Raw genomic sequence first — 27,013 nt, 5'->3', positions numbered from 1 at the left:
CCAGTGAGATGAGTTATATGTTTTGCTAGGACATTTCTTTGGAGTAGATTGCTTTTCCTAGTTCATTGAATAATCTTTGGAAGGCATTTGTTATATCAGGTAATGCTGATAAACTGATTGCGTCACTGTCCTTGCTGGGATTAACTGTTCCAAGCATCACCGTCATGCAGAGATGGAGCCAAGGGCAGGCTGCCTGTTGTACTCTCAGGCCACCTGTGGATGGAGACAGGAAACTAGTACGTTATCTCTCATGGTGTTGTTTTATACCACCAAGTGGTCTCCGTCATCCTAATAACCAAAATGTAAGAAAGAAGATTTCATGAGAGCCCCAAAGTTTGGGCATGTTCTTATCATAATCCCATCAAATGTTCATTTTCATTTCTTTTTTAAAATAACAAGCTTTATTAAGACATAATTCATATACCATATAATTTACCCATTCCAAGTGTACAATTCAGTGGTTTTTCGTATACTCACGGAGTTATGCAGCCATCACCTCCTCTGCTTTAGAATGTTTCATCGCCCCAGCAAGAACCCTGCGCCCTGTCTCACTCCAGCGGCTCCCCACCCCTCCCCCCTCCCCCACCCTCACCCAGAGCCTTAAGTCTTTACTAACCTGCATCCTGTATGTATGGATTTGCCCATTCTGGGCATTTTATATAAGTGGAAATATACATTATTTGCTCTTTTATTACTAGCTTCTTCCACTTAGCATGTTTTCAAGGTCCACCCGTGTTGTAGCATCTATCAGAACTCCATTTGTTTTATCCCTGAACATATTATTGTATTGTATGAATATACCATATTTTTAAATCCATTTATTGGAAAATGGACATTTGAGTTGTTTCCATGTTTTTTGCTATTATGAATAAAGCTGCTGTGAATGTTCATGTATAAGTTTTCATAAGATTTTTTTTTCCTTAACTTACTTTGACTTCTAAAAAAGCATTCCTTAATCCCATTTCTCCTGTCCTAGTCCTCTCTGTCTTTTTTCCGGATTTTGCGTGGTCTTCCAGGGAGTTTTACCCAATCTTCCAATGCTGGATTGGGAGCCCCAAATGCATTCTACTATAGACCAAACCCCCTGCATTGTAATTGTCTGGCCATGTGTTACCACAAACCCTGAGCTAATATAAAGGGTGGACCCTGTTCATTTAGCAACACATCCCTTCTAACTAACACACAGTGCCCGGACACCCGTTTGTTAAATACATGTAAGAGTGAATGGATGGAGAGAATGAAGAAGAGGGAGGTAAAGCTAACAAAAAGGGAAGAAGAGGAGAACGTACATTGGGTTTGATTTATGTCACATGTTTGAAAACTTTCTACCTGACCATCCAGCCAGAAGCCTCATCACAGAGTGGTCAGAACAGTGATCTACAAGGTTTTGTTCTGGATGTCCGCTTGCTTAGCATTATAGTTGCTCCTTTTTACCTATTTGGGTCCCTCCTGTAAGCTAATGGTAGGGAGCAGAGGCAATATAGGGTGAGGTGGCAGTGAGAGCATTTCTCTCTTGGCTCACTGGTCTGCTGGCCAAGGTAGCAGTCCCATTTCCTCCCCCAGGTGCGTCGTCAGTTCACTCCTGGAGAGCTCCGGGAGCCTTGAAGAGTATTTGTGTGATGTATTTCAGCTTGTATCATGCTCCACCAGTTCACAAAAGTAAATTTCTTTAGGATGTTATCTGTATTTGCAAACATTGCTAAATTTAAAATCTGGTTTTTTAGACTTGCCAAATTATATCCTGCTTATGCTTTAAGTTGTAGGCTTTTTTAAAGAAGAAAATTTTTTTTGTAGGTAGACAGGTTTTAGTTTGGCTGTGTTATTTAATTTAAATTTCAGTATTCAATGATACATTTTTATTTTGGTGCATTCCGTTAGTACTTTCAGCAGTGAGAGCTTTTCCCAATTTAATGCACCTGCTCTGTAAAATAAAGTGATAAAATATTTGAACAGCTAAAAATAATTGAAAGTAGGCAATTATGTGGAGGGTAGATAGACATGAAGAACTGGATGGGCAACCATCACTACAGTTATACATTCACAGCCTTGGTAATAGAGTCCTAATGAATAATTAAGTCAGGGGCTTGAAAGGTATAAGAATTCCATGCGTGTTATAGGACTGTAAAGCTAGAATCAGAAACCTGTGAAATCCTCTTGGGCAGTGCTCCCATTTTGTAGATGAGGAGAGACCTTAAGTGACAGATCCAAAGTCACCAAAAGTGGCAGTTGTCTCACTTGCTAGTTACGTGCTCTTTGATTTCTAAAACAGCCATGGCCTGCAGTCTGATAAAATATTTCATGGAGCCAAACTTAAAGACACTAAAGTGATCTAAATTAGCCACTGCTCTTTTTTCTCTTTAAATCTTATTTCTGGGGTGGGGGTGGGTAACAAGGCAAAAATAACAAAATAATAGCAATATACGTAGATCTGGTTCATGGTTATATTTCATTTAACTTAGGAGTGAATTTCAGTCTACAATGGGGGCTAAAGAAAATGGAAAGATTTCAGAAGAACATAGTTGTCATATAAACTCACTGAATTACTCGCAGATTAAAACCATTATTTAGTCTTACTCCACATGCAATTGAAGTTTTAAATTTAGTAGGATTTTTTGTTTATATTTGAATAATTTGGAAAATATTACAATTTTGTCTCAAGTGAATTTGCACATCCAATATCCTAGTCTCTACACACAGGAAATTAAAACATGCAAGCCAAGCTAAAATGTAGCACATTATATGGCTTTGTTTTAAGAAATAAATTTTTTTCTGTAGTAATAATATTTGCTTTTACTTAAGTGGAAAAGTTATTAACTCTAAAAGTAATTTGAAATTTTTGCTACTTGTTAGGTGGCTTCTGAATGCTTGAATTTCAATAGAAATTCCTGCAGAATTCTATGCAGTCATTGTTAAGGAAGAAAGTTTTATCTGCTGTCAGCGGAATATGAAGCCCCAAAGTAAACTGAAATTGGAGCCGAGACTTTCTCTGGTCAATACGGCGCAGTGATCTGTCACAAACACGCGAACAGTGATCTGTGCGGCACAGTGCAGGCAGCGACGTTTGCGTGGAGAATATGAATCTCTATTATAAACAAAAACATTCCGCGCCAGCTGTACTGAATAAAAGGCATTTCTCTCGACTGAGAACAAGGATGAGATGTGGGGGTGTAGGGACTCACTGTTTCATATTAGCAAATGCTTTTCACTTTGTGGTGAATTTATTGGTGCTTTTCCCTGCCCCAAGACTCTTAACAAAATGAGGAAATAAGTCAATTTCTGATTTCATTATTGTGAGTTTCATTTTATTTTTCCTAGTAACTAATTTAATCATTTAATTAAAGTGGAGATGAGGAATAGAGTTGTTATATTCAACCAGTATTTTCTGAACACTTTAGGGTGTGCTTGGCACTATGATATGATAACCACCTAAGTGTACAAACATGGTTCTTACTCTGAACTTGGCCAATTATATTTATTCTGCTCTGTCCAGCCTCTGTCGTAGCTATTGGACATGTGCAGTCACCGAGATATCAGTTCCTTTTACTGTGATCCATCTGGCTGCTTTTCAGGTGTGTGTGTGTGTTTGCATTTTTACAGTTTCATTATAATGTTGCAAAGTCTAATTCTGGATTTCTTTGCATTCACCCTGTTTGGTATACAGTGTATTTCCTGTTCTGTGTATTTATGTTTTCTTCAGGTATTGAAATTCTCATATATTCTCTCTCCTGGTATTGTGTTTCTCCCCACCCCCACCTTTTTAAAAAAAATTCTGGGATTCCAATCAATCATGTTTTATGCTCTCTCATTCAATATTCTTTTCATACTGTTTCTCTTTTCTTTCTTTGCCATAGTTTTGGTAATATCTTCAGACTTATCCTCTGTTTCACTATTTCCCTCTTTAGTATTAGAAGTCAGTATTTAAGTTTTTAATTTCAAATACTATGTTTTTCACTTTTAAAAATTCTGTTTTATTCTTTTTTAAAAAATACTAAAGTGTTACTTTTGATAGTATATTATTCCCATCTTATTTTTTTCTTTTTCCTTTTGATTTCTTTAAACATTTCGTGTATAAGCAGTTTATGTTCTTCAGTTGAGAATCCCACTCTTGAAGTTGCTGGGATCTGTAGCTGCCACATGCTCTGTGTGTACTGACTCGCCCATTGGTTTCCTTCCTTGTGTGCTTTGTAGTTTTGGGTTGTGAGCTCATATCTAGCAGAATAACCTTTGGTAATTCTGCAGGCCTAGATGAGGGGTACATTGCTTCAGGGAAGATTTGGTTAGGCTCCCCCCACAGAGCTGGGGGTCCCTAGGGACACTACCAATCTGCAACTGTCCAGTGTCCTGAATTAACAGAGGACTTGCAGGTTCCACTGTCCCACCCTGAGAGGGGCACGTTCCTACCCAGAAGTCGAGGTTTCCCAAAGGCAACACTAGCTTTCTGTTGCCTTGTTTTCCAGTGTCTGGTTTCAGCTCAGTGGTTGGTTTGTGTGTGTTTATTTCTTTCCTACAAGCCAGCAATGAGTTAAAAAGTAAGTTCATTATCATTTATATATGATTGTATTGTGTGTGTGTGCCTTGTTCTAGCAAGAGGGCTTGTAGTATCTAGCCTAGAATTACTCCAAGATACTGTAGTTCACCTTTAATTATGGCCCTACCCCAATAATCTGTGCTGTGAAGAAAACATAGGGCATAGTTAGTATTGAGAATTTTGTATAATGAAGAGAAACATTGCAAGTCAGAGAAATTTGTCCTGTATGAGGACAGAACTGATCCTCTCTTCTTGGTTTTGGTGGACACTATAATCAATGTAAAATCTTAGCATTTGGCACTGTCTTTATCCTAGGTTCCCAGGTATTTTTACAAAGTTTTTAAACAAAGTTAAAATCTAAGAATAGTCTTGGTTCCCTAACCAGATTACAGATATTGAATAGCTTACCAAGGAGTATCTGGAAATGCCTAGGAGCAACTGACCAGCTGCAGAGCTTGAAATGTGACTGTAGTTTAGGAATTTTTTGGCCCATGGCTTTTACTCAGTGACATCGGTATGTATGTTCAATAATTGGTGTTCCTCATCAGTCTTCAAATCCTTCTGGGTCAGTCACATGAAATCGTAACCTGCAAATAAATGAAACCTGTGCCCTGGGCATGGTAGCCAACTGGGTAAGTCATGGCAAGTAAGCACAGTGCAGTGGGCCAAGTCCTAGAGTGGAGGAGGGTACAGTGTTATGGGGAGGCGTGGGAGTGAGCAGCTATGCCCATGACACTGAGGATCTCACCCACTGGAAATACTTCACAGAGAAGGGGACATATACATTGGGTATTAACACGTAAGTAAGAATTATTAGGTAGAGAAGAGGGGGAATCAGGAATTTTAAGCAAAGGAGTTGTTACTAGATGAAGCATGTTAGTAAGGTTCTCCAGAGGGAGAGATGATTAATAGTATAACATACTCATCTTCTTACAGGGGGTAAAGGCCACTGGCTTAGTGTTTAATGAAATCACAGCTTTTCTATTCCTCTTATTTACCCACCACTCTCCTACCGCCCTTTCCCAAATGCTATTAAATCCTTCATCTTGTTACGTGGACCTAGATTGCAAAGAATCCAGTATGTGGAGATTCCTTCTTTGTGGACATCTTTTCATCACAGTATCCTCTGGTCCCTGGTCCTCTGAATGTGGTCTCTGGTCCTTCATCTTCGATTGACCAGGACAAGGTGACCAAGTCTTGGTTGTCACTATCTGCATTGGGAGTAGAGAAAATACATTGTTTACCTCAGGTTACTATGATCTTTTTCATCCTCATTTTCAGAAACGTTGCCCTTTTCAATCCAGAGACTGAATTACTTTGTCTCAGACAAGTGTTTTTAAACTTCCACATTTCTTTCCATGAGTCCGTGGCCTCTGCATCTCTCTCTGTGTACCTTCCCAGAGAAGAGGCCTGTTTCACAAGCTTGGAAGAAAAATGTATCAGGCATTATCAACAGAACTAATGATCTCTATTGTAGAAGCAGCTAGTTTGTTTCACAGGTTGTTTTTTTCTTTTTGTCACTAAGGCAAAGAAGGGAGGTTGGCGTATTGGCGAAGACTGGACGTCACAACCTCTACGGCCCCGTCCTTTTTTACTTTCTAGGAAAAGTGCATTGGATGCACCACTATTCACAGGAGCAGTGTTGATAATAGCTGAAAGGTAGAAATGATGCAAATGTCCATCAATAGATGAATAAAATTTTTAAATGTAGTATATACCTACAATGGAATATTTTTCAGGGTAATAAAGGAAAAAATTCTGACACATACTACAATGTTGATGAACCTTGAAGATAGTATGCTAAGTGAAAAAATATGTATGATTCCACTTACATAAGGTACATGTAGTAGTTGAATTCCTAGAGACAGAAAGTGGAATGGTGCTGGCGAAGGCCTGATGGAGGAGGTAATGGGGAAGTATAGTTTAGTGATATAGAGTCTCCGTTTGGGAAAGTTCAAAGGTTCCCAGACGGATGATGGTGATGGGTGCATAACAGTGTAAAAGTATTTAATGCCACTGAACTGCACACTTAAAATAGTTAATATAGTACATTTTATATTAGGTATATTTCACAGTGCAGCTGTGAAAAGATGACTTGGAAAAAATCATTTGAATCAGGGATTATTATTTTAGAACCTTCACGTCCTCAGTCACCCATTCGTTCAACAAAGAAGAGGTCCCAGCCATATGTCACAGCCATTTTAGGCACCAGGCACACCGCAGTGGACAAACACAGAACAATCCCAGACTCACTGAGCATTTAGTGAGGCGAGATGGACACTGAGCAAAGTATGCAAGTAAAACACGTCACAGGTAGATGGTGAACAGTTCAGTGGAGAAATCTAGAGCAGAGAAGGGGCGTGGGGTGAGTTGGTATTAGAGGAGACCCCTTGCAATTTGTCAGGTTCGTCCTCACTGAGAGTGGCCTTTCAGTGAAGACCTGAAGCCAGCGCGGGGTCCCCCAGTGGACATCCAGGGGAGAGTGCTCCATGGAGAGGGAGCATTGAGGGTAAAGGCCCCGAGACAGACTTAGAGTAATGAACAATGGGTTTCATAGCGGAAAAGCTAAGGGAAGAATTTATCCGTCACTTCTTTCTCATCTCCCTGTCTTTCTTTCCTTTTTCCCCCTAAACTGTGGGTATATTAAATGTTACATTTATTAAGTTGGTACCTTTGATGTGTACATTCACAAAGAATAAAATATTTTATTTTCCTGCCCCAAAAAGCATAGCAGTCAGTGTAGTTTTGAGTAATACAAGATGTAGAAACTTTCACAGCAAAACTACATTAATTTTGCATTTTCAGTAAGATGGTATATTCTACTAATAACTCTGTGTCGCTGTGTGATAGCTTCCTGTGGTGGCTGTAACACATGACTGCAAGCTTGGTGGCATCATTTATTTGTTTATTCCTTTTAATTTTATTTTTAATTTAAAGTTTTTTTCAAGTCTTCCTGCCTTTCATTAGTCTTAACATTTATTATAAGGAGTGTTAACTGACCATTCTTCCATGTGGTGTTCTCTGGGTCCCCTGGGTGGCCAGGAGGGAAGCCCGGGCCTCCGCAGGCCTGGGGGTTGGACCTAGGCACGTTGCTGGTGTGGCCCCCACCGCAGTGGGTAGAGGGAGCCATGTCAGAGAGGTCCGCAGGGGAGCCGAAAGGCCTGACAGAGCAGGGACGAGGCGGGGCAGCAGTGGTCCAGGCACTTCAGTGAACAAGTGGCGCAGTCTCGGGGTGGAGGGCAGTGGGCAGTGAATCTCTGGAGACACATAAATATATCTGATACACCAGGTCTCTTCTAAATAGAAGCATAGCTTTGGAGAGGTAGGTAATAAAATGGTAATAAATGTGGTAGTAAAGCAAGTGGAGACTGCTTTATAGCTTATGAAATGCTCATGTCATTTGTATTCCATGAAGTCTGAGGTGTGAGCTGAAGCATGAGGGGAGGTATGTGGCATTGTCCTCCTCCTTTTTACGGAGGACTCGAGGCCCAGAGATGTGGAATGCCTTGCTAGAGTTCAGTTGTAGAGTGGGACTTAAAATGCACTCCTTCATACTGTCCTTTTAATGAAACGAGATAATTGCCTGTGAATCTATACTAGTGCATTTTCAAAACAGGAGGAAAGAATGTCCTTCTGTTAATTTCAGTACAGTGTGATTCGAGGAGCTCCAGAAAGGCTTTCTCTGACAAGTTACTGCCCAGCTACTACCGAACCAGAAATTTAACTATTAAATAGCATCGCACTTGCTCTTAGATTCTCGCTTTCCCTCTTTTTAACTCACAGAATTCTCTTGGAAGAGTTCAGCCATCCCACCATTTGTTTCTAAGAGTAGAAATGCTCATTTACTGGTGCCGGGAAGAAGCCAGTGAGTTCTGAGTGCTTGGTGGGACCAGGGAGGGGTAAAGTCTGAGAAAGGAAAGTGGGAACCGCTAAAGTCAAGTTTGCTGCCTTCTCAATTGTGCCTTCGGGTCCCCATGACAGCACTTAAGCCTTTTCTGGAGTTTGTCCAAATATCCCCTCTGGAGCAGAGGATGTTCCTGAATTGCTTCTGAGGAAGATGCAAGGGCTGGGGTGCTTCTAGGAGAGAGGTTTCCGGGGCCTTGTCACAGCTCACTGAGCTGCAGGTGTCTACGAGTGTGTCTACGAGCGTGTCACAGATGTGAGGAACGGTGCATTCTTACTGACGAGAATTTCCGTGTTTCTGGTACCTCTCCCTGGGGAGCCTGGGGCCTTGGAGAGTGCAGCACCCTTCTCCTTACTTCCTGTCAAGTAATGTGAAATGTGCTGAAATAGTACTTAAGATAACTGTTCTGGTTTTTACCGACAACCTGTAAGCTTTGTCTCCACTTCCTCTTTCTTCCTCCTCCGCACTCAGTAGCCTTTGCTTTGCTTTGCTTTGCTTTGCTTTGCTTTGTACACCCTGGAATTCAAATTCTACACAGGCTAGGAAGTGCAGTATTGCATTCTCCATTAGGGTAGCTAAGATTTATATTTTCATCTTCTCATATATTCACTAAATTGCCAAAATGTAACTCCTTTGCTGGAGTCAGCAAAACGGCATCATTTCAGTTGCCTGCTAAGAGTTGTGGGACTGTTGCTTGGCCAGATTAGAAAGAAAGCGAGCAAAAGAGGGAGAAGGGGGGAAAGATGGGTACTGAGATCCTATGTACACTCTGTGGAGAGCTGAAGCAAAGAGTGGGCACATTGAGCTGGCACTGATGGGGGGAGTGTGACTATTTCTATACAGGCTTCATAAAGCCCAGTGCTGACCCGTTTTTATTATTTTTATTGGCTCCCTTGACAAACTGACCTAACTTGGGGCTAAAGAACCAGCAGGAAATTTAGGTCACGGATAGTTGCATTTTAAAAACTCCAGTTTTTAGCAGCTGCTTAATCATTGTAATTGATTGATGATAACATGGCAAAGAGAGCTCTTAAATTGTTAAAGTGGCCAGATAAAGACACATGGCTGGAGATTTTGTGGGATGCACCGTTCCCAGCTCCGTTGCGGTGTCCTGTTCTGCCCTCTGAAGAAGAAGCTTGTCCCTCATTTCATGCAACTTAAGGCCCAGCTGGCCTGTCAACAGAAGACAGCCCCTTAAACTTGGCAGTTCTGTTTGAAGCACAGCAAAACATCAATTCCTGAGAGATGAGGGGAAAAAAGTTACAAAAAAAGTTTCTATCCCCCCTGAAACATATGAGTGTTTTAAACTGAACAACCATTACAAGTTGTTTTTTCCATCCTTCTCTGAAATCAAGGCCGTACCCTTTACTCGTAGCTGAAGTTACGTGTAGCAGAATTAGATTATTCCACAGCTCTTGCAAGCTCCTTCTGTTCCCCTGCTCTTGCTTTGGGTAAATGCTAATGTGTAATAAGAACTCTAAGTAGATAGCTCTGTTCTTCCCAGGACACAGGAAATGTGGCCTGGTATAATGGCATTTTAAAGAGTTTGTATTGAAGTAAAATATAACATAGAAAAATACAGCTTAGTGAATTTCTAATAAATGAAGACATCTGTGTAATCAGCACCCAGATCAAGAAACAGAATATTACCAGCAACCCTGGAAGCCTCCCAGTTCCTCCTTTCTTCTGGAGGGTAGGGACTTTAAAAACATAGATTAGTTTTCCCTGTTTTTTTTTTTTATTTACATAAATGGAATCATATAATATATTGGATGGATTCATTCCATTTAACAATATGGATTTTCTATGGAGTCATTCATTCAACAATATATTTGTGAGGTTCATCCGTATCGTCATTCCATGAAATTATAGTTCATTCATTGCTGTGTAGTATTCTATTGCATGACTGACTATACCGTACTTTTTCTCTAACGGACTTTTCAGTGGAAGAAAAAGTTTGTAAGAATCTGTTTTCACTTTGACTGAAGACTTCACCATGTCTCAGAGCCAGGGAATCATTTACTCCGAGACACAGATTACCAGCTCATTCCTCAGGAGAAGATTTGAGAAACATGTTCATACTTTGAGGGTAGCCTGTCTGGGTTCCTTTACATCTTCTCATTGTATTGTCTTAATACATCCTTCCAGCTTCCTTGTCTGTGCCATATGTTACTCATTCCAGAAGCCTTCCCTTTATTGTGGTCCCTTTCTCACTCCCCTGAGCTCAAACGTCTCCCGTTCCTGAAACATTTGTATCCATCCTGTTCTTACATTTCACTCCAATTCTGCCTCTCTGTTTCTCCTTTGAACTACAACGTCCTGCTCTGAAGCTCCATTCATAAACCTTGAAATAATTTTAGACTCTTCTCCTCTCACATTTCATATCCAGTCCATCAGCAACCTGTGCTGGCTTTAGCTTCAAAACATTTCCAGATTCAACCAATTCACATTACCTCCAAAGCATCTACCTTGGTCCAAGCTGCATGACTTCTCACTCGGATTATTGAAATCGCTTCCTTCGTCTGCCCTTGCCCCTACACCATCTCTTCTCTTCACCACAGCTTGGGTGATTGCTTTTTAAAACATAAATTAAATCATACCATTCCTCTCCTTAAAGCCTTGTTTATCTCAGAAAAAAAGCGAAAGTTGTAACAATGGGCTGTGTGGTCCTGAATAGTCTGGGCTCTTCTCCACCTTGTGTCTTGCCCCTTCCCACTTCCCTTGCGAAGGGACCTGAACCTGTCCATACAACTTCCACACCCTTGATCTACCGCCCTCTTCCTACTTCCCCTCTGAAGCCCATGCAGTAGTGCCATCTACCCTCTTCAAACCAGGGGCTCCTGGAGGCCATTTCAACCCCCTTTGATGACTTCGAGGTCTGATTCCTTTTGGTGCATGTCTTCTCAGCACGTCCCATCCTTTGTTCACATAGAGATGGGTAAACATAGAAAACTATGCTGTTTGTACAGGATACACTGGGTTGTCAGACACACAGAATTGGAAGCCATTGGCCCAGCGGCACTGGCTATCCCAGGCCCCAGCCAGCCATCACTTGGGCTTGGGCTTGGGGGATAAACATGCACGGCAACACCAGGATGGGAAATTCTGCCTTAAAATTTGTGGCTGAAACTACATGTTCCTGCACCAGAGGTTTTTAACCTTGAATAAGGTTCTGGGGTCAGTCACCTACCTTACTTGGGACTCTCAAGAGCTGTAAGCCAGTGCTCACCTCTGATGTGTTAGGTTGGCATATTGCCGCTCTTGCTGTTGTCTGCTCATTTGTTGGGTTCCCTTGACGATTTGTACAGTCAGAATCCTGGCACCATACCCTGTCTCAAAGGTCTGGATTCCTCTTCCCCACAAACTCTGGCTTCCCTCTGGTTGGAAAGCACTGGGGAGGAAATGTGCAGTGGACCAGACGTAGGTTTTGGAGAAAGATTGGCATTGGAACCCAGCTCAACCATTTGCCAGCTCTTGTTCTTGACAGGTAACCTTTCTCAGCCTCAGTTTCTTCTTCTGAAATAATAATACCTGTGTTAAAGAAAAATCAGGCGGAATACATGAGATGATCTATAATTATATTTTTATAAATGTTCATTTCTATGTTCCTGATGTCAGCTACTTCATTACAAAGGTGAGCATACTTTGATACTGTGTTCAAAGGACTGAGCTATGTGCTAGAGATACCATTAAGAGTAATATACTATTCTTGCCATCAAGGATTTCTCAGTCTTTAAAGGGAGCTAGACATGAATAAACAATTAAATCCAGAGTGGTAAGAGCCATGGTAGAGGGAAATAGAGGCTTCTCAGGGATAACAAAATAGGCACATTTAACACATGTAGGGAAAATCAGAGGAGATAACAACTTGAATTGAATCGTGAGACCAGGTGGGAAAGAGGGGAAAGAAAACATTCTGGGCAGGGAGATAATCATGTACAAAAACACAGAGGCCTGGGCAAGTCGTTTAGCAGAGCTGACATATAGCCTGTAAGGAAAGGATTCGTGATGGTTGAGGCTGAACAGTTAATTGGGACCATGAAGGTAAAATGTATATGTCATATAAAGGCTTTATCTTGAAGGCAGTGGAAACCATGAACTAATTTTAAGGAGATCATAGTTTAGATTGAGGTAAATCATGGCTAGAGATAATGGTTGTTGCAACTTAGGCGGTAGAGGAAGGGATCGAGAGAACACGGGTATAGAAAATTGTGAGGACTTGGTGGCTTTTTGATGTGGCAGGAATAAGGAGAAGCTGCAGGAGAGTCCAAGCTTCTGTCTTGGTCAACTAGAAGAGTGACGGTACCACACAGCAGTATAAGGTATGCAGACTGAGGAGCATATTCGGGCGTGGAAGTCTTGATTTCAGTTTTAAACATGTTGAGTTAATCCACAGACTTCTTGTGTGAGTGGAGAAGTCCAATAGGTAGCTGACCGTCTGGGGAGGGAGCGAGGAGAGACAGTTGACTAGAAATAGAGATTTGTGAGTTAAGTTGGTGTTCAGGTAAAGGTGAGATACCGAAGGAATCCACAAAGACAGTGATTCAAACAGGATGGTTTATTTTCCGTACACATTGCAGTCTAGAAATTGTTGGGTGGCTCAGGCCAGACGCCACTAAAAATGTGGGCCGTGGGCCAGCAGCATTGGGATCATGTGAGAACCTGTCAGAAGTGCAGAACCCGTGGACTCCATCCCAAACCTGAAGAATGGGCATTGCATTTCACAAGAACCCCAGGTAATTCACATGCACACTAAATTTTGAGAAGCTCCGATTTAACGACCTGGTATCTTTGCCTTCTCTCATGAAAGACAGTTGAAGCTATTACTACTACCACCACTGCACTTTAGCCATAAAAAGGGGAAAAGAGAGTAAAAATAATGAGCTTTCTTTTTAGGATATGACATCCTTAAATCAGTAAATATTGGTGTTTGCTGTGTTAGAAATTAAAGCTGAGGAAAGTTAAAAATAGTTATTAGTTCCTTTAAAATAATAAGCATGTATGTAAGCTAATATACATGACATACTATATTTCCACAAGACAGAAGTAAGTGAGAATATCCTTGGTTTATATTCTTGCACATCTTTTGAATGCCTCGCTGAATAGAAAATAATTGGATTCTCATATTTGCCTCTTTGTTTATATGCTGTCTTATGTTATTTCATTGAAGTATATGAAGAGAATTCAGCCTCATGCAGATACATAATTGGAAAAGGGAGGGATATTTTCATAGCCTTTTCAGATGTTTGCTGATAAAAGTCATAATTTCCTAAAGGTGAATTGTAATGTGAAGTTGGAAACTATATCAGTGAGCTTTTTCTATATTAAAATTCACTCATCTGTGTTGTATTTTGGATGGATCGTTTGCTTATGACTGATTTTCTTACATCATACATTGGTCATTTGGAAAATACTGGCTCACTAAGTTATGCAGATCTTCCAAATGCTGATACATTTCATTATGCAGTTTAAAAAAAATCACATTTTTAATGTCACCATTAATCTCAGAGAATCTGGCAGTGACAGATACAAGTTTTCCAAAGTTTGAATTTTTGCTTAAGAGGCAGAATTTTATCATTGTCAATAAATATATCAGTTGTTTTCCTTAAAGGAACAAGCTCACTTTGTTCATTTTCGAGAAGATGTTTGGCAAATACCCAAGTCTTAATTATTATAATTTCTCTATCTGAAATTCTTTCAATTAACAGTGGTATCTCATGAGAGAAACCATTAGTTCAGTTCACAACTCAGAGGATTACGTAAGTGCTTTCCCTCGAGATAACCATTGCCCTTCAGCATACAGCAGAAGTGCTTTGTGCGTAGCTCCTGTGACACGGAATATTAAAGAGACGTTTATGTAAGGGTTGACATGTGCTAAGATTAAGTTTTACTGCTTAATCAAGAGCATTCTTAAGTGAAACTGGCTTTTTAAAAATTCCAACTGTGCGTACAGAGCATAGAGATAAAGACTGCAATGCCTGCTAGCACAGTCTGCAGCCGCTCTCCTCGATGTGCTAGGTACCAGCAATTTTGCCCCCATTATTTTTGCACTGCTAGTGCAAATGTGAAAAAGGCAAAGAATGCCTTAGTATTATTGTAAAAACAGTTTGACCGTACTTCCTGAGAGGTCTCTCTGAAATCTCGGGAATGTGGACCCCACTCCAAAAACCACTGTCCTTTGTGCTTATCCCAGGCCCGAAAACTACTGGCTTATGAGATTGCAAGGTCTTAAACTAACTAGTTCTAAGTAAAACCGATAGCTAGCAAATGTTAAGTTTGGTGTGTTTCTATGCTTTCCCTTGCTTGACATCCCTGAAGGCACTCACTGGATCCCTAGTGGTACAGATGGAAGAGGTACACCAAGGGGGGTACCTTCCTGCTTGCTCTTCTTGTTCTTTCAGTTATTTGGCAAGTATTTAGGGAGCCCTGCAAGGTACCAGGTTCTCTGCCTGGGCTGTGGGCCCTGATGCAGAGCTTCCCATGCCCTGGCTCATGCAAACTACATGTGTTAATTTCCTGTGGCTACTATAGCAAATCACCACAAACTTCCTGATGTAAAACAACATAAATTTGCAACCTTACAATTGTGTAGGCGAGAAGTCTCATACCAGTTTCGCTGAACTAAAATCGAGGTGTAGGCAGCACTGGATTTCATCCCAGAGCCTCTAGGGGAGCATGTGCTCCCTTGTCTTCTCCAACGTCTACAGGCCACTTGCATTCCTTGGCTCATGGCCCGCTTCCTCCATCTTCAAAGTCAGCAGTGTTGCTTCTTCCTGACCCTTCATCACTGCATCTCGCTCTGACCACAGTCGGGAAAAGTCCTTTGCTTTAGGGATTTATGTGATTAGATTGGGCTCACCCAATAATGCAGGGTAGTCTCTGCATCCCAAGATCTGTAACCTAAATTGCAGCTGCAAAGTCCCATTTGCCATATAAGGTAACATATTTACGGTTCTGGAGACTAGAGTTCAGGCTTCTTTGGGGGGCCATTTTTCTGCCTAGCACACACTCTAGTAAGTGTGCCTTAAATATTTGTTGAAGGAATGAAGGAAGTGTCCTATTCCATCACTCATTTCTCAGACCTCTGCTCCTTCCTCATATGAGATGCTGATTGTTTAAGACTCAGTTGTGGTACCACTTCTTGCAGGATTTAGGTGTTCCTTTGTTGTGTTTCTAAAATGAATGAATTACCTCTACTAAAGCTCTTATTATTGCGTCATCACACTGTTTACTCCTACCTCACTCCCCTGTAGCTCTGGAATCTTCTGCCTTCCTTTGTTCTTTGTATGCCCATACAATATCAAGGTAGCTGGCACATCGTATGTACTCAATAAAGAATGCATTAGTGCCTTGATGAGTTATCCTTACACATCCCAGTTACATGTTTCCATTTTTCCTGGGACATATAAAGAAAGAGAATGGCTTGTTAAGGGAATTTAAGGCCTAGTGGCATGTCTTGGTGCAAGGATGGCAGGTGATGTTTGGGGTAGAAGGGCCATAAGCCCTCCTTCAGGCACCTGCTGGCAGCATACCTGGGACTGAGTGGGAGCTGGGAGGGACTGCAGAGGTGGATTCTCCAGCAGCACCCTGCAGTGGGTCAGAGTGTCTCTGAGTGTCTGCAGGCTCTGCACCACAGAGGAGAGGTGTGAAGCCATCCCAGCCTGTTCAGCAGCCACACAGAAGGTGGCCTGTTTGCTCCTCATGCCTGGAGAGGTAGCCAGCACAAGGACTGACTCTGACTTTGCAGAGGTGTTTTAATTCAGCCAAAAAGTTGGACTTTCTAAAGACAACATGCATTTTACAGAGGGCCCTTTGTATGGAGTTACTGGGGACTCATTCAAAAATAACAGGAGCCCCAGTCTACAGAATCGTTTTGTCACAAGACACAGCTCTAGTCTTCCACCTCCTACCAGTAGGCCCATTTATATCAAAATGAATAAGAAATTTAATCCCTGGTTGTTGTTTTCTTTTTTTTTTTGCTTTGGTTGTGGTTTGCTCTGTGTGTGCTTTTCTTAAAGGCAGTGTTTAATAATGTTTACATTGCCTTTAACCTTCGACTAACTTTGCAGTTTGTAGGCTGCTCCTCCGTCCTTTGAGACTGCTAACTTCCTATTCCTGGAAAGCATTTCATTCCCTTCCCAATCATCTCTGTCACTTCTGCTGGGGAAGAAAGGAGACCATGGAGTGGTAGACAATAGTGGTTGGAGTAATAGTTAATATGTATCCAAGGCTGTGTGCCAGGCACAGTGCTATGTGATTTACTTCTATTATTAAATCTTGAAAACAACCTTATGAAACAAAAACTATTGTTGTCGATCCTCAGATGCAAGAGAAAGTGTTTTCCCCAAAATTGGCCCTCAGAAAAGAGGGTGGCCCCTTATGTTTGAGTCCTGACAAAGATTGCCCCGTTGTGGGGATTACTCTATTTCAGACCACGAAGTAGTTTAAGTAATTGTCTCAAAATTATGAAAATGGTGCCTATTGTTTGGGATTGCTTAATATTCAGGTATATGTTGGGTTTTTTTCCATGTTAGTAGATGAGGAAACTGAGACTTGGCAAAGTTAAACAACTTGCCCAAGGTCGCATGGCAAATAAGTAGTACAGCCAGGATTCAAACCCAGGCATATAATCTTACTTCCATGTCCTCACTATTAGTCCTCCTCAGATTCTTTCTCTCACCTTTGAAAAGGTTTCAGTCCAGGGCATCACTGATGCTTTTCTTCCTTCTTGTTGAGGTTTCATTGTCAGAGCAGAGAAGATCAGATGGTCAATGCATATCCGGTCTGGAGCCATGCTTTCATGGAGAGCACTAGGAAGCTCTAGTTCACCTTCTAGTGGCATTGGATTCTCTCTGGTTCAGCCTCTCCAATCACCCTACCTCCCTTTGCCATTGGTGGGAAGTTTATTGCTTCTGGAGTCAGTCCCTTTTCTTGGTGCTGGTTATAGGAGTCCTTCCTCATACTGAGCAGAAATTGCCTTTCCTGGAATTTTTGGGCTAACAGAAAGGAGATCAAAATAGACCTGGGTTTGTCTCATCTGATCTCTGCTCCCCCTCCCCTTCTTCCCTTCCCAATAAATGTTTTATTTTAAAACAGTTTTAGATTTTAGAAAAGGTAAGCTATGTGCCAAGATAGTACAGAGATTTTCTGTATGTCTCTCAGCTTATTGTTAACATCTTACATTACTATGGTGTATTTGTCAGAACAAAGAAACCAATATCGGTCCATTATGATTAAGTGTAAATTCTGGATTTTATTCTGATTTTACTAGTTTTCCCCTAATATCTTTTCTGTGTTCCACAATCCCAAATTACATTTAGTCGTTGTGTTTTCTAAGTCTGACCTGGTGTGTGATAGTTTTTCAGCCTTTCCTTATTTTTCATGACCTTGGCAATTTTAAAGAGTACTGGCCAGGCATTTTGTATAATATCTCTCAGTTAGGATTTATCCAATGTTTCATCATGCGGTGTTGGATTCGGGAGAAGAATACCATGAAAGTGAGTGTCATTCTCATTAGATCATATTAGGGGCATGATATGAATATGACTTAACACTAGTAATGTTAACCTTGATTTTCTGGCTAAGGTAAAGATACTCCTCCCTTCCCTGTTTTGTTTTTTTTTTTAAGATTTTATTTATTTATTTTTAGAGAAAGGGGAAGGGAACAAGAAAGAGAGAAACATCAATGTGTAGTTGCCTCTCACGTGGCCCCCAATGGGGACCTAGCCTGCAACCCAGATGTGTGCCCTGACTGAGAATCAAACTGGCAACCCTTTGGTTCAAAGGCCTGTGCTCAATCCACTGAGCTATGCCAGCTACAGCATTCCCACCCCTCCCCTTTTTATAACAAATTTTTTGAGAAGCAAGTCATTATGTGCAGCCCACACTTACGAGGTGGGGGTATTAAGCTCTACCTCCAGGTGGTGGGTATCTACATAAGTTATTGGGAATTTTCTTAAGGCAGATTTGTCTCTTCTGCATTTATTAATTAATGCAGTCATTTATAGCAGTATGGAGTGATGCATATTTATCTTATACTTTGGATTATAACCCATTACAGCAGAATATTTTTGCTCAAATTGTTCAGCTTGGCTGCTGAGGGGTCTTCCAATCATCTCTTCTGTCCTTTTACTTGCCACCATTCTTTTGTTTTTTAAGGATTTCCTTACTTTGTGGCACTACAAGATCTCCCAGGTTCCTCTTGTATTTTCCCTGGCCCAACCCTGCAATTAGCCATTTTCCCAAGGATCTCTGTTTCCTTTTATTTGAGAACGATATTAGAAACTTAGTTCTGGCCACTGGGTGTGCTCATTGCTAGTGGGGTGTCACTACTCCTAGACCCTCTTAGTGGACAGAGCTAGGAAATGCGTGTCACCAGTCCGTGTGGCGCACATGTCTACAATATTTCTGTGTCTGCATTTGTTCTCACAGTAAAGCCTTGTGCTTTTGAGCACTGTGTAGCCAACAGTGAGAAAATGCTGTGCTGCCTCCTACCACCAACTGTGATGTTTTAAAAAGGGGGAGTGGAGAAAGTGAAAATGGAGAACTGGACAAAATTGTAATCTAAGAGCTCAGCCATCCTCTCATTGTATCATGTCATTTTAGAGAGAAAGAGATTCTAAGACATCTACTGAGACTCTAGGAGGTTAAGGAACTAGATAGTGGACAGTCAGGATTGAAATCAGGATTTTGAAACGGAGCGTCTTTATTTCCAGGTATCTCATCATGCCTCTTGAAGACTGATCAGTATTCTTGACTTTGTATTCAACTCAGTAATTAACTTTTTGGAATGCATTAAGCACATGAGAATGAAATTTTAGAAATTGATATTCATAGCTATTATCTAGCCAACAGAAATCTGCTAGAGTGTCAATAATAAGGGGTTTTGCTCTCTAGCAACATATCTTAGATTAACAACTTGAAAATGATGGTCTGATGGCCAGATGCTAGTGAGTGAGTCTTTTCAAATGATTATGATGATTATCCTACTATGTTTTACTTTGTATAACTATCTCTAAAAAAAATCCTTTTACTCTGGGGAGAGAATCATAGGCCTTCTCTAGGATAGATACTAGATGTATACACTTGCTTTTTAGAAATGGGATATAAAGCAATGAAGGAATCTGTTTAATGTCATCCAAGGAGTTGTTTAAAAATCTGAGGTCATTCCTCTGAAGGAGTGTCAGCATTCATTTGGATATATAGGTACTAACATGTTTTATTTTTAATCATTTACTTTATAAATATATTATTTTTATTTTAATATTCTAGTATCTGAAGTACTTGTATTTTTATTTTTAAAACTAATAGATTCTGTTTAACCAAATGTAAGATAAAATAATAGGATCTACAACTTAATTCACTGTTTTGTAAACTAGATCTTTTATAGTATTTTTAGTTTTATACACTAAATCTATTAAAATGACAAGGACAAGAAATAAACAAATAAGAAGCATTGTAGGCAGTAAACATCACAGACTTGTCTGCGTGCTGTCTGGACTGACGTGGTGCATGAATTACATCTTTGCACAAGACTAATGTGTTGTCATATTACCACCTTTTATTTCAGAGCATCGGGGAGTCCACAGTGTCTGGTGTGTTACATCAGCTGCTGCCCCTGATTAAGCCTTCCAGTCAGAGGACCAGTGATGACTACAGCCCCGAAGAGCTGCTGATCCTCCTAATATATATTTACTCCATCACCGGAGAGTCCGCAGAGGACAAGGCCCTGGCTGCAACTGAAGAAAAGGTGAAGAGAGCACTGGCCCAGGTCTTCTGTGAGGAGTCTAAGTTGTCACCTTTGCTGCAGAAAATCACAGGTGAGTGTCTAACAAAGATCTACAACATAAACATCACTGATACGGAAAATGGGTTTAAAAATAAAAGCCACTTCAGAAAGAGGACTAACCATCTTCGTTGAAATGGTTTGGAACTTCATAAGGCCTGGTGAATGCTAGCTAGCCTTTAGCACCAGAGGTTTTCCTCGCAGATATTTTTTCCATTTGTGGGAGTGAAGCAGCCTTCTAGTTGCTTATCAGAACTCATATTCCTTAGAGCCAGAACCTTGTTAAAATCAGAAAATATTCATAGGGCGTAATATCTTAAAGGAAAATAAAATGTAGTGCATCCTACTCAAAGGGTTTCTGTTGACATATTCTCCTTGGTATTGTCATTTCAAACTTAAAAAAACAGTCTTCTTAACATATTATACAATGATATAGGATTAAAAAGTTACCATTTTCCAGAGTAATTTCCTATTTTGACATGTCACATTTCATTTGAATCTGGATTACTTGGTGGTATCCAAAATAATACCCAACATCCCAGTAAAGTGGGCTATTTAATTTGGGTGAAATATATAATTAAATATCATAAAATCTAACTTTTCACTTCTAGTAGGAACTGTGATATAACTCAGAGACATTCATGTGTTTTATTCTGTATCAAATTTAGTATTTTTATTTATATTCTCTGTAAAGCTTATTTCTATTAGTATGGACTGAGCCTGGATCTGTTTGAGAGGGAGATGTTATTATTAAAACATACATAAGACTTACATACTTTAAAAACATACCAAGTTTCCATTCACCAATGAATGCGTGTGTGTAGATGTGTGTGGACCTCTCCATTCAGAAGGCTCAGTTGAGGTAGACGGTATGTCCCCCAGCTCCTCCTCCTGGCCCCCCCGTCGGGCCTCCCCGGGAGAAGCTCCAGATCGCTCAGAAGCAGGCCGTGCAGCCGTCGGCCTGAGCGTCCTGTGCATGTGTGTTTTCCTTTGTGCCCACTGCTGACCTTTCCTCTGTTTGGTTATGGAAAATGAAACCCTGATGAGATGGAAACCAAATGAAGTTTCCACAGAAATGAGACACTTTCTTGCTTAGTATAGAACCTGTCTGCCAACTCAAAAACTGCTTGAGGAAAACTTGTGGAATCTGTCCCCATTTCAGTTAGGTGCAGTGCACTGTGTGACTACACGTGTTTGACTGCAAATGGGTATTGAAGCTTAAATATGGTTTATATGGTGCTAAGAACAGTGATTTGATTCAAAGTAAAATTGAATTCTAGGAGAATTTAATTGGAAGTTACTCTTGAAATGCATAATTTCAGAAACAGACAACAAAGATGGTGTGTTTTAGCCAAGGTTATTTGGATAGCTTTTCTGTAACATTAGTATGTGACTATGTTACTTGGGGAATTGAGGTCATGCGCTAAGCGTGTTCATTTAATATTTGCTCAAGGTGTTTATTGACCCAGCATTTCATTCTTTATTAGTTTCCCTATTTAGGATTGCTCAGGATATTGCATTTTCTTGCTTTGAACTGTGATTTCACTTTTTAAAACACTTCTGTACATTCATGTATATAACAGGAAAATTTGTAAGTTTAGCAGTTGAAGATTAAAAAATAAGAATTTGTGGAAATTTAGTGTATTTAAAAATTTTAAGAGCATCTTTGTGTAATGCTGAGTGTATATTTCAGTTTAAACAAGGTGGATAAAACATGCTACTTAAATTTGATGTAAGTGGGCCTACCGGTGGAACCCACGTGCCTCCATAAACTTCTGTGCACACCGGAAGGACTTTATTTCTGAAGACAGACTTTGACTTGGCTGATCAGACATACCCTTGTTAAGTGCATTATAAGGTCAGTCATCCTAAGAAGTAGGGTTATGTTTACAGTTAGCTGCTGAGGAGAATGTTTAATCTACATCCCATGATAACAGGTAATATGATAGTGTTAGGGGTGTCATTCGAATAGGATGGGATAGCCCAGAATGTACTGGAAGAATCAAATTGCTTTCAAAGGTGCTTATCATGGAACTAGGTTAACCTAGCTTTTTACCTTGAATTTTACCTTGAATTTGTCCATGTGTCGTGCTTATGTTATTCCAGTTCATAGTCTTGCCTTACTCATTACTGGTTGGCAGAATTTATTTTATGCCTTGTGCACATCATGTGGTTGATGAAATTTGTTTAAAAAGTATTATTGAAAACAAGCAAGTTATCAATATAAGAATTCTACTTTTCATAAAATGCTATAATTTTACTAATCTTAACATCAATAGGATCAAGAAAGCAACACTTTTTCTGCACTAAAAACTTAAGCATGTCATTATCACTGAACTGCTAAGTGATAGAGCCAGAATTTGAACCCTGGTGTTCCGGATCAAAGCCCATGTTTTTAAACACAAAATTCTAAACTTGCCACAAGCTCACATCCATTACCACTGCATTTATTTTATATTATATTCTCTAACTTACACTTGCTTACACAAATTTCTTATCCCCACCCAAGAACATGTTTGTTGATTTTATAGAGAGAGGAAAGGAGGGAGAGAAGGAGAGAACATCAGTCAGTTGTCTCTAATATGCACTCCACCAGGGACTGACCCTGCAACCTAGGCATGTGCCCTGTCTGGGAATCGAACCCATGACCTTTTGGCTTATGAGACTGAGCTCCACCAGTTGAACCACACCGGCCAGGGCTACACTTACTGTTTTAAGTTATGCATGCTCAACCATTCCACCATGTTCTTATTTTCTAAACAGTGAATTAATATTTGGTTAATGTTTTAGATATTACTTATGCTTTTTAATCTTTTTATAATAGCTACTTACAGATGTTTCCTTATATCTTCCTGTTTTTGTGCATGTACCCTCTTTGTTTCTGCTTTGCTATAAAGAAATTAAAATATCATTTAGGTTGTTGAAATCTATTGGTTGTCAAGTTTTTCTAAAACAGGACTAGCAAACTTAATTCTTTTTTATTTCAAGAATACCTCTTGACAATAATTTCCTTGTGTGTAAAATTCATATTTCCTTTTATATGTCTAATATGTAATTTAATTTCAACAACTTTATTTCTCCTTATTCTTTCCTTTTATGAAATAGACAACAACAAATTATAATTGACAAAACAAAACTTCAGCATGGTCAATGGCAGGATGCTATTTTGTTTTCAATAGATACTTTTCGGGAGAGCGATAGGCAAAAACTCTTTTCTACTCATACAAAATAACAAGGGTTGGCTCTATGCATGTCAGCGATGAGAGCTGAAGAAAGAAAATTGGTATGGCCTAAATATGTTGCTTAATGTTGTTCTTTCTCAGTCTTGCTAAGTTCAAAGAGAGTATCGGTTTCTGTATACATTAGTATTGGCATGGCAGTCACAAGAGGAAACAGAGGGAAACCATCTGAACCCTCTTCAGAGAATGGAATCAAAATGCTCATTTTAAAGATCTGTGCAGACTTGGAATGTCATCGTGCAGGAAAAGCATAGGGCTCACAGACGGAAATCCTTGATTCCAAAGTCCTGGCTCTGCCATTTCCTAGCAGTGTATGTGAGTGGACAAATCACCCCCCTTGATCGTAAACACAGGTGCCCTGTGGACCACTCATAATTTTGCCAAGGATAAAGCAATGCTTTGTGTGTGAGCTAATTTTTGGTCCATGCACTATTGTAACTAGGTCATTTTTCCCCCATTGATGTTATTATTTTGATGGCATCTAGCCGTCCTGCAGGGTAGTGCTTCCCACCCTTATTCACATTGGGGTGCATGTAGACATTGGGAATGTTTGCACAGTATACTGGGGTAAACGGACAGGACACTTGTGGTCAGAGGCAGCCAGCCCTGGGGGCTCAGGCCACTCCAGGCCCTACCCAGTTGACCTGTGAACTGAAGTGAAGCAGCAGCTTGGCACACCTGGAACCTATTAGGGACAAATCAGTGTGCTGAGATGGGTAGGTCAGAAGGCTGTGGACTCAGAAAACAAAGAAAAACAAAACTTACATAGGGTTTTTAACACCCAAAACTATTTTGAAAAAAATTTCTTTTTGATAAAAAATTTGTATATTACTCATTATTTCCTGAATTTTTATACTATCTTTATTTTTAATTTAATCTTTATTGTATTTTTTCCATTACCATTTAGTCCCCTTATACCCACCTCCCCGCAGCAATCACCACACTGTTGTTCATGTCCATGTCCCTTTTTTCTCAATCTCTCTACCCCCTTCTTCCCCCTTCCCCAGCTAACTGACATCTTGTTCTTCATCTGTGAGTCTGTCCACATTTTCTTTGTCCCTTCTGTTTGTTCATTAGATTCCACATATGAGTGAAGTCATATGGTATTTGTCTTTCTCTACTGACTTTTTCACTTAGCATAAGGTTCCCCAGGTCCATTCATACTGTTGCAAAGGGTAAAATTTTCTTCTTTTTTACAATCGAGTAGTATTCCATTGTGTAAATGTCCCATAGTTGTTTTATCCACTCATCTACTGATGGACACTTGGGCTACTTCTGTATCTTGGCCATTGTAAATAATGCTGCAATAAACATAGGGGTGCTTATGTTCTTTTATACTAGTGTTTTGGGTTCATTTGGATATAGTTCCAAAAGTGGGATCACTGGGTCAAAAGGCAGATTCATTTTTAATTTTTTGAGGTATCTCTACTACTTTCCACAGTGGCTGCACTAGTCTGTATTCCCACCAACAGTGCAAAAGGGTTCCTTTTTCTCTGCACCTTCATCAGCACTTGTTTTTTGTTGATTTATTGATAATAGCCATTCTGACAGATGTGAGGTGATATCTCATTATGGTTTCAATTTGCATTTCTCTGATGATTAATGACATTGAGCATCTTTTCATATGTCTATAGTCCATCTGTATGTCCTCTTTGGAGAAGAATCTATTCAGGCCCTTTGCCCATTTTTCATTTGGGTTGTTTGGGGATCTTTTGGTGTTGAGTTTTGTAAGTGCTTTATAAATTTTGGATATTAACCACTTACAAGATGTATCAGCAAATATGTTCTCCCATTCTGTGGGTTGTCTTTTTATTTTGTTGACGTTTTTCTTTGCTGTGCAAAAACTTTTTAGTTTGATGTAGTCCTGCTTATTTTTTCTTTTGTTTCCTTTGTCTGGGGAGATAGATCTGATAAAAAAAAATTGCTATGAGCAATACCTGAGATCTTGGTACCTAGGCTTTCTTCTAGGATTTTTATGAGTCTAGGATTCTGGGTCTAACATTTAGGTCTTTGACCCATTTGAACTTATTCTTTTGTGTGGTGTAAGATGGGGGTCTAGTAATCAAAACAGCATGGTACTGGCATAAAAATAGGCACATAGATCAATGGAACAGAATAGAGACCCCAGAAATAAACCCACACCTTTATAGTCAATTAATATTTGACAGAGGAAGCAAGCACATACAATGGGCTAAAGATAGTTTATTCAATAAATGGTGCTGGGAGAATTGGACAGATACGTGCAGAAAAATGAAGCTATACTATCTTTAAAGAAAAATTCAATAGGGGTTAGACCTGTTTAGTTAGGTTTAGTGTAAAGCTAGGGAATGAATGATTAATAAGTATCTAAAAAGTATGTGGTTCAACATAGAGGCATGATAAAAATAGAAACTCTAATTTCCATTTGTTAGACTCTTATTCTACTTCCTCTTGATAATTTGGGATTATCAATTACTGTATCATTGCATTTGGAGTGCACCTGGATATATATAATGGAAAATTTACCAAATTAGCTTAACAAACAGGGGTTTATTTTTCTCAACTAGAAGTTCAGATTCAGGCAGCAGAACTCTTTCTGGCTTCTCCCTCTCTCCCTCCCTCCCTCTCTCATTTGTTTACGACAACTTTTTTGAAAAGTTCAGGTAATCATAGACCATATAAAATTATTACTGAGATTCGTGGCTTCCACTTTATTATAAAAACTTGCATCTCCATTAACACTAGGCATAGACATTTTGTTTATTATGTTCGTAGAGGTATGTCTTTTAAACAAAGCATTTTTCATAGTTGGCCAAGTGCTTCCCCCAGCCTTGTAGAAAGTTTGAGTAGTAAAACATGACGTACTTCCAGGCAGAGAACTGTGAGAGATGAGGGGCTAACACGAATCTCTCCCTGTGCGCTTCCTTCACTCTATCGCCTCTGCATTCTTTCCTCATCTCACAGCTTTGCCTTGGCAATTCATCAAATTCAGAATACACATTTTTGCAGATTTTTGCTCCTAAGGGCACTATTCCCATTGAAAAACAGTTTTCAAGATTTCACAAATCTTTCCCTTGAGAAGTTGTTTTCTAGACCTTGAGCATTCCTATTGGTTTGGCAACCACAAGGATGGTGGTGTGGTAACTGGAGCAGTGACCCTAAAAGTTCATCACCAGTCGTCGTGTTACCCACACTTGGATGAAAACTTTGGCTCATTATAGTAAGTGACAGTGTACATAGTCATGGCTGTAGAATCCACCCACTCTGCTGAAGAAGGACTTCAGGATGTAAGGGGAAATTCATTTCAAAAGGGATTCTACCTCATCTCTTGATTCTTATTTATGGCTTCTCAGTTAGTGTGGCATTCCAGTGACAGAATTTTAATTAGGAATACACCTTCATTTTGCATCTTGTCTCAGGGCTGCCCAAACAAAACAAAACAAAAAACAGACTTTTGTTTTCTATTATGGTTTGCAACACTGTCTGGTATAATAGGGTCTATTTTTCCTCTAGATTTCTAAGATTTCTGCTGGAAACTCTGATGAAGAACATATGTCTGCCCTAAATCACTCCCATGA

The 27,013-nt window shown here is 39.9% G+C and overlaps 1 protein-coding gene across 1 annotated transcript in view; it reads left to right on the top strand.

The window, feature by feature from the left end:
- Positions 1–27,013, top strand: part of SCFD2 (sec1 family domain containing 2) — a 318,097-nt gene that overhangs the window by 89,974 nt on the left and 201,110 nt on the right. The window contains exon 5 of the mRNA XM_045834437.1: positions 20,002–20,251. Coding sequence (XP_045690393.1) covers positions 20,002–20,251 — 250 coding nt within the window. The remainder of the gene's footprint in view (positions 1–20,001; positions 20,252–27,013) is intronic.

This window comes from Phyllostomus hastatus, unplaced genomic scaffold (genome assembly GCF_019186645.2).
Source record: "Phyllostomus hastatus isolate PE091 unplaced genomic scaffold, TTU_PhHast_1.1 phas_contig_196, whole genome shotgun sequence".
Lineage (NCBI taxonomy): Eukaryota > Metazoa > Chordata > Mammalia > Chiroptera > Phyllostomidae > Phyllostomus > Phyllostomus hastatus.
Note: the sequence above shows the minus strand (reverse complement) of the source record. Positions and strands in the feature narration are given on the sequence as shown.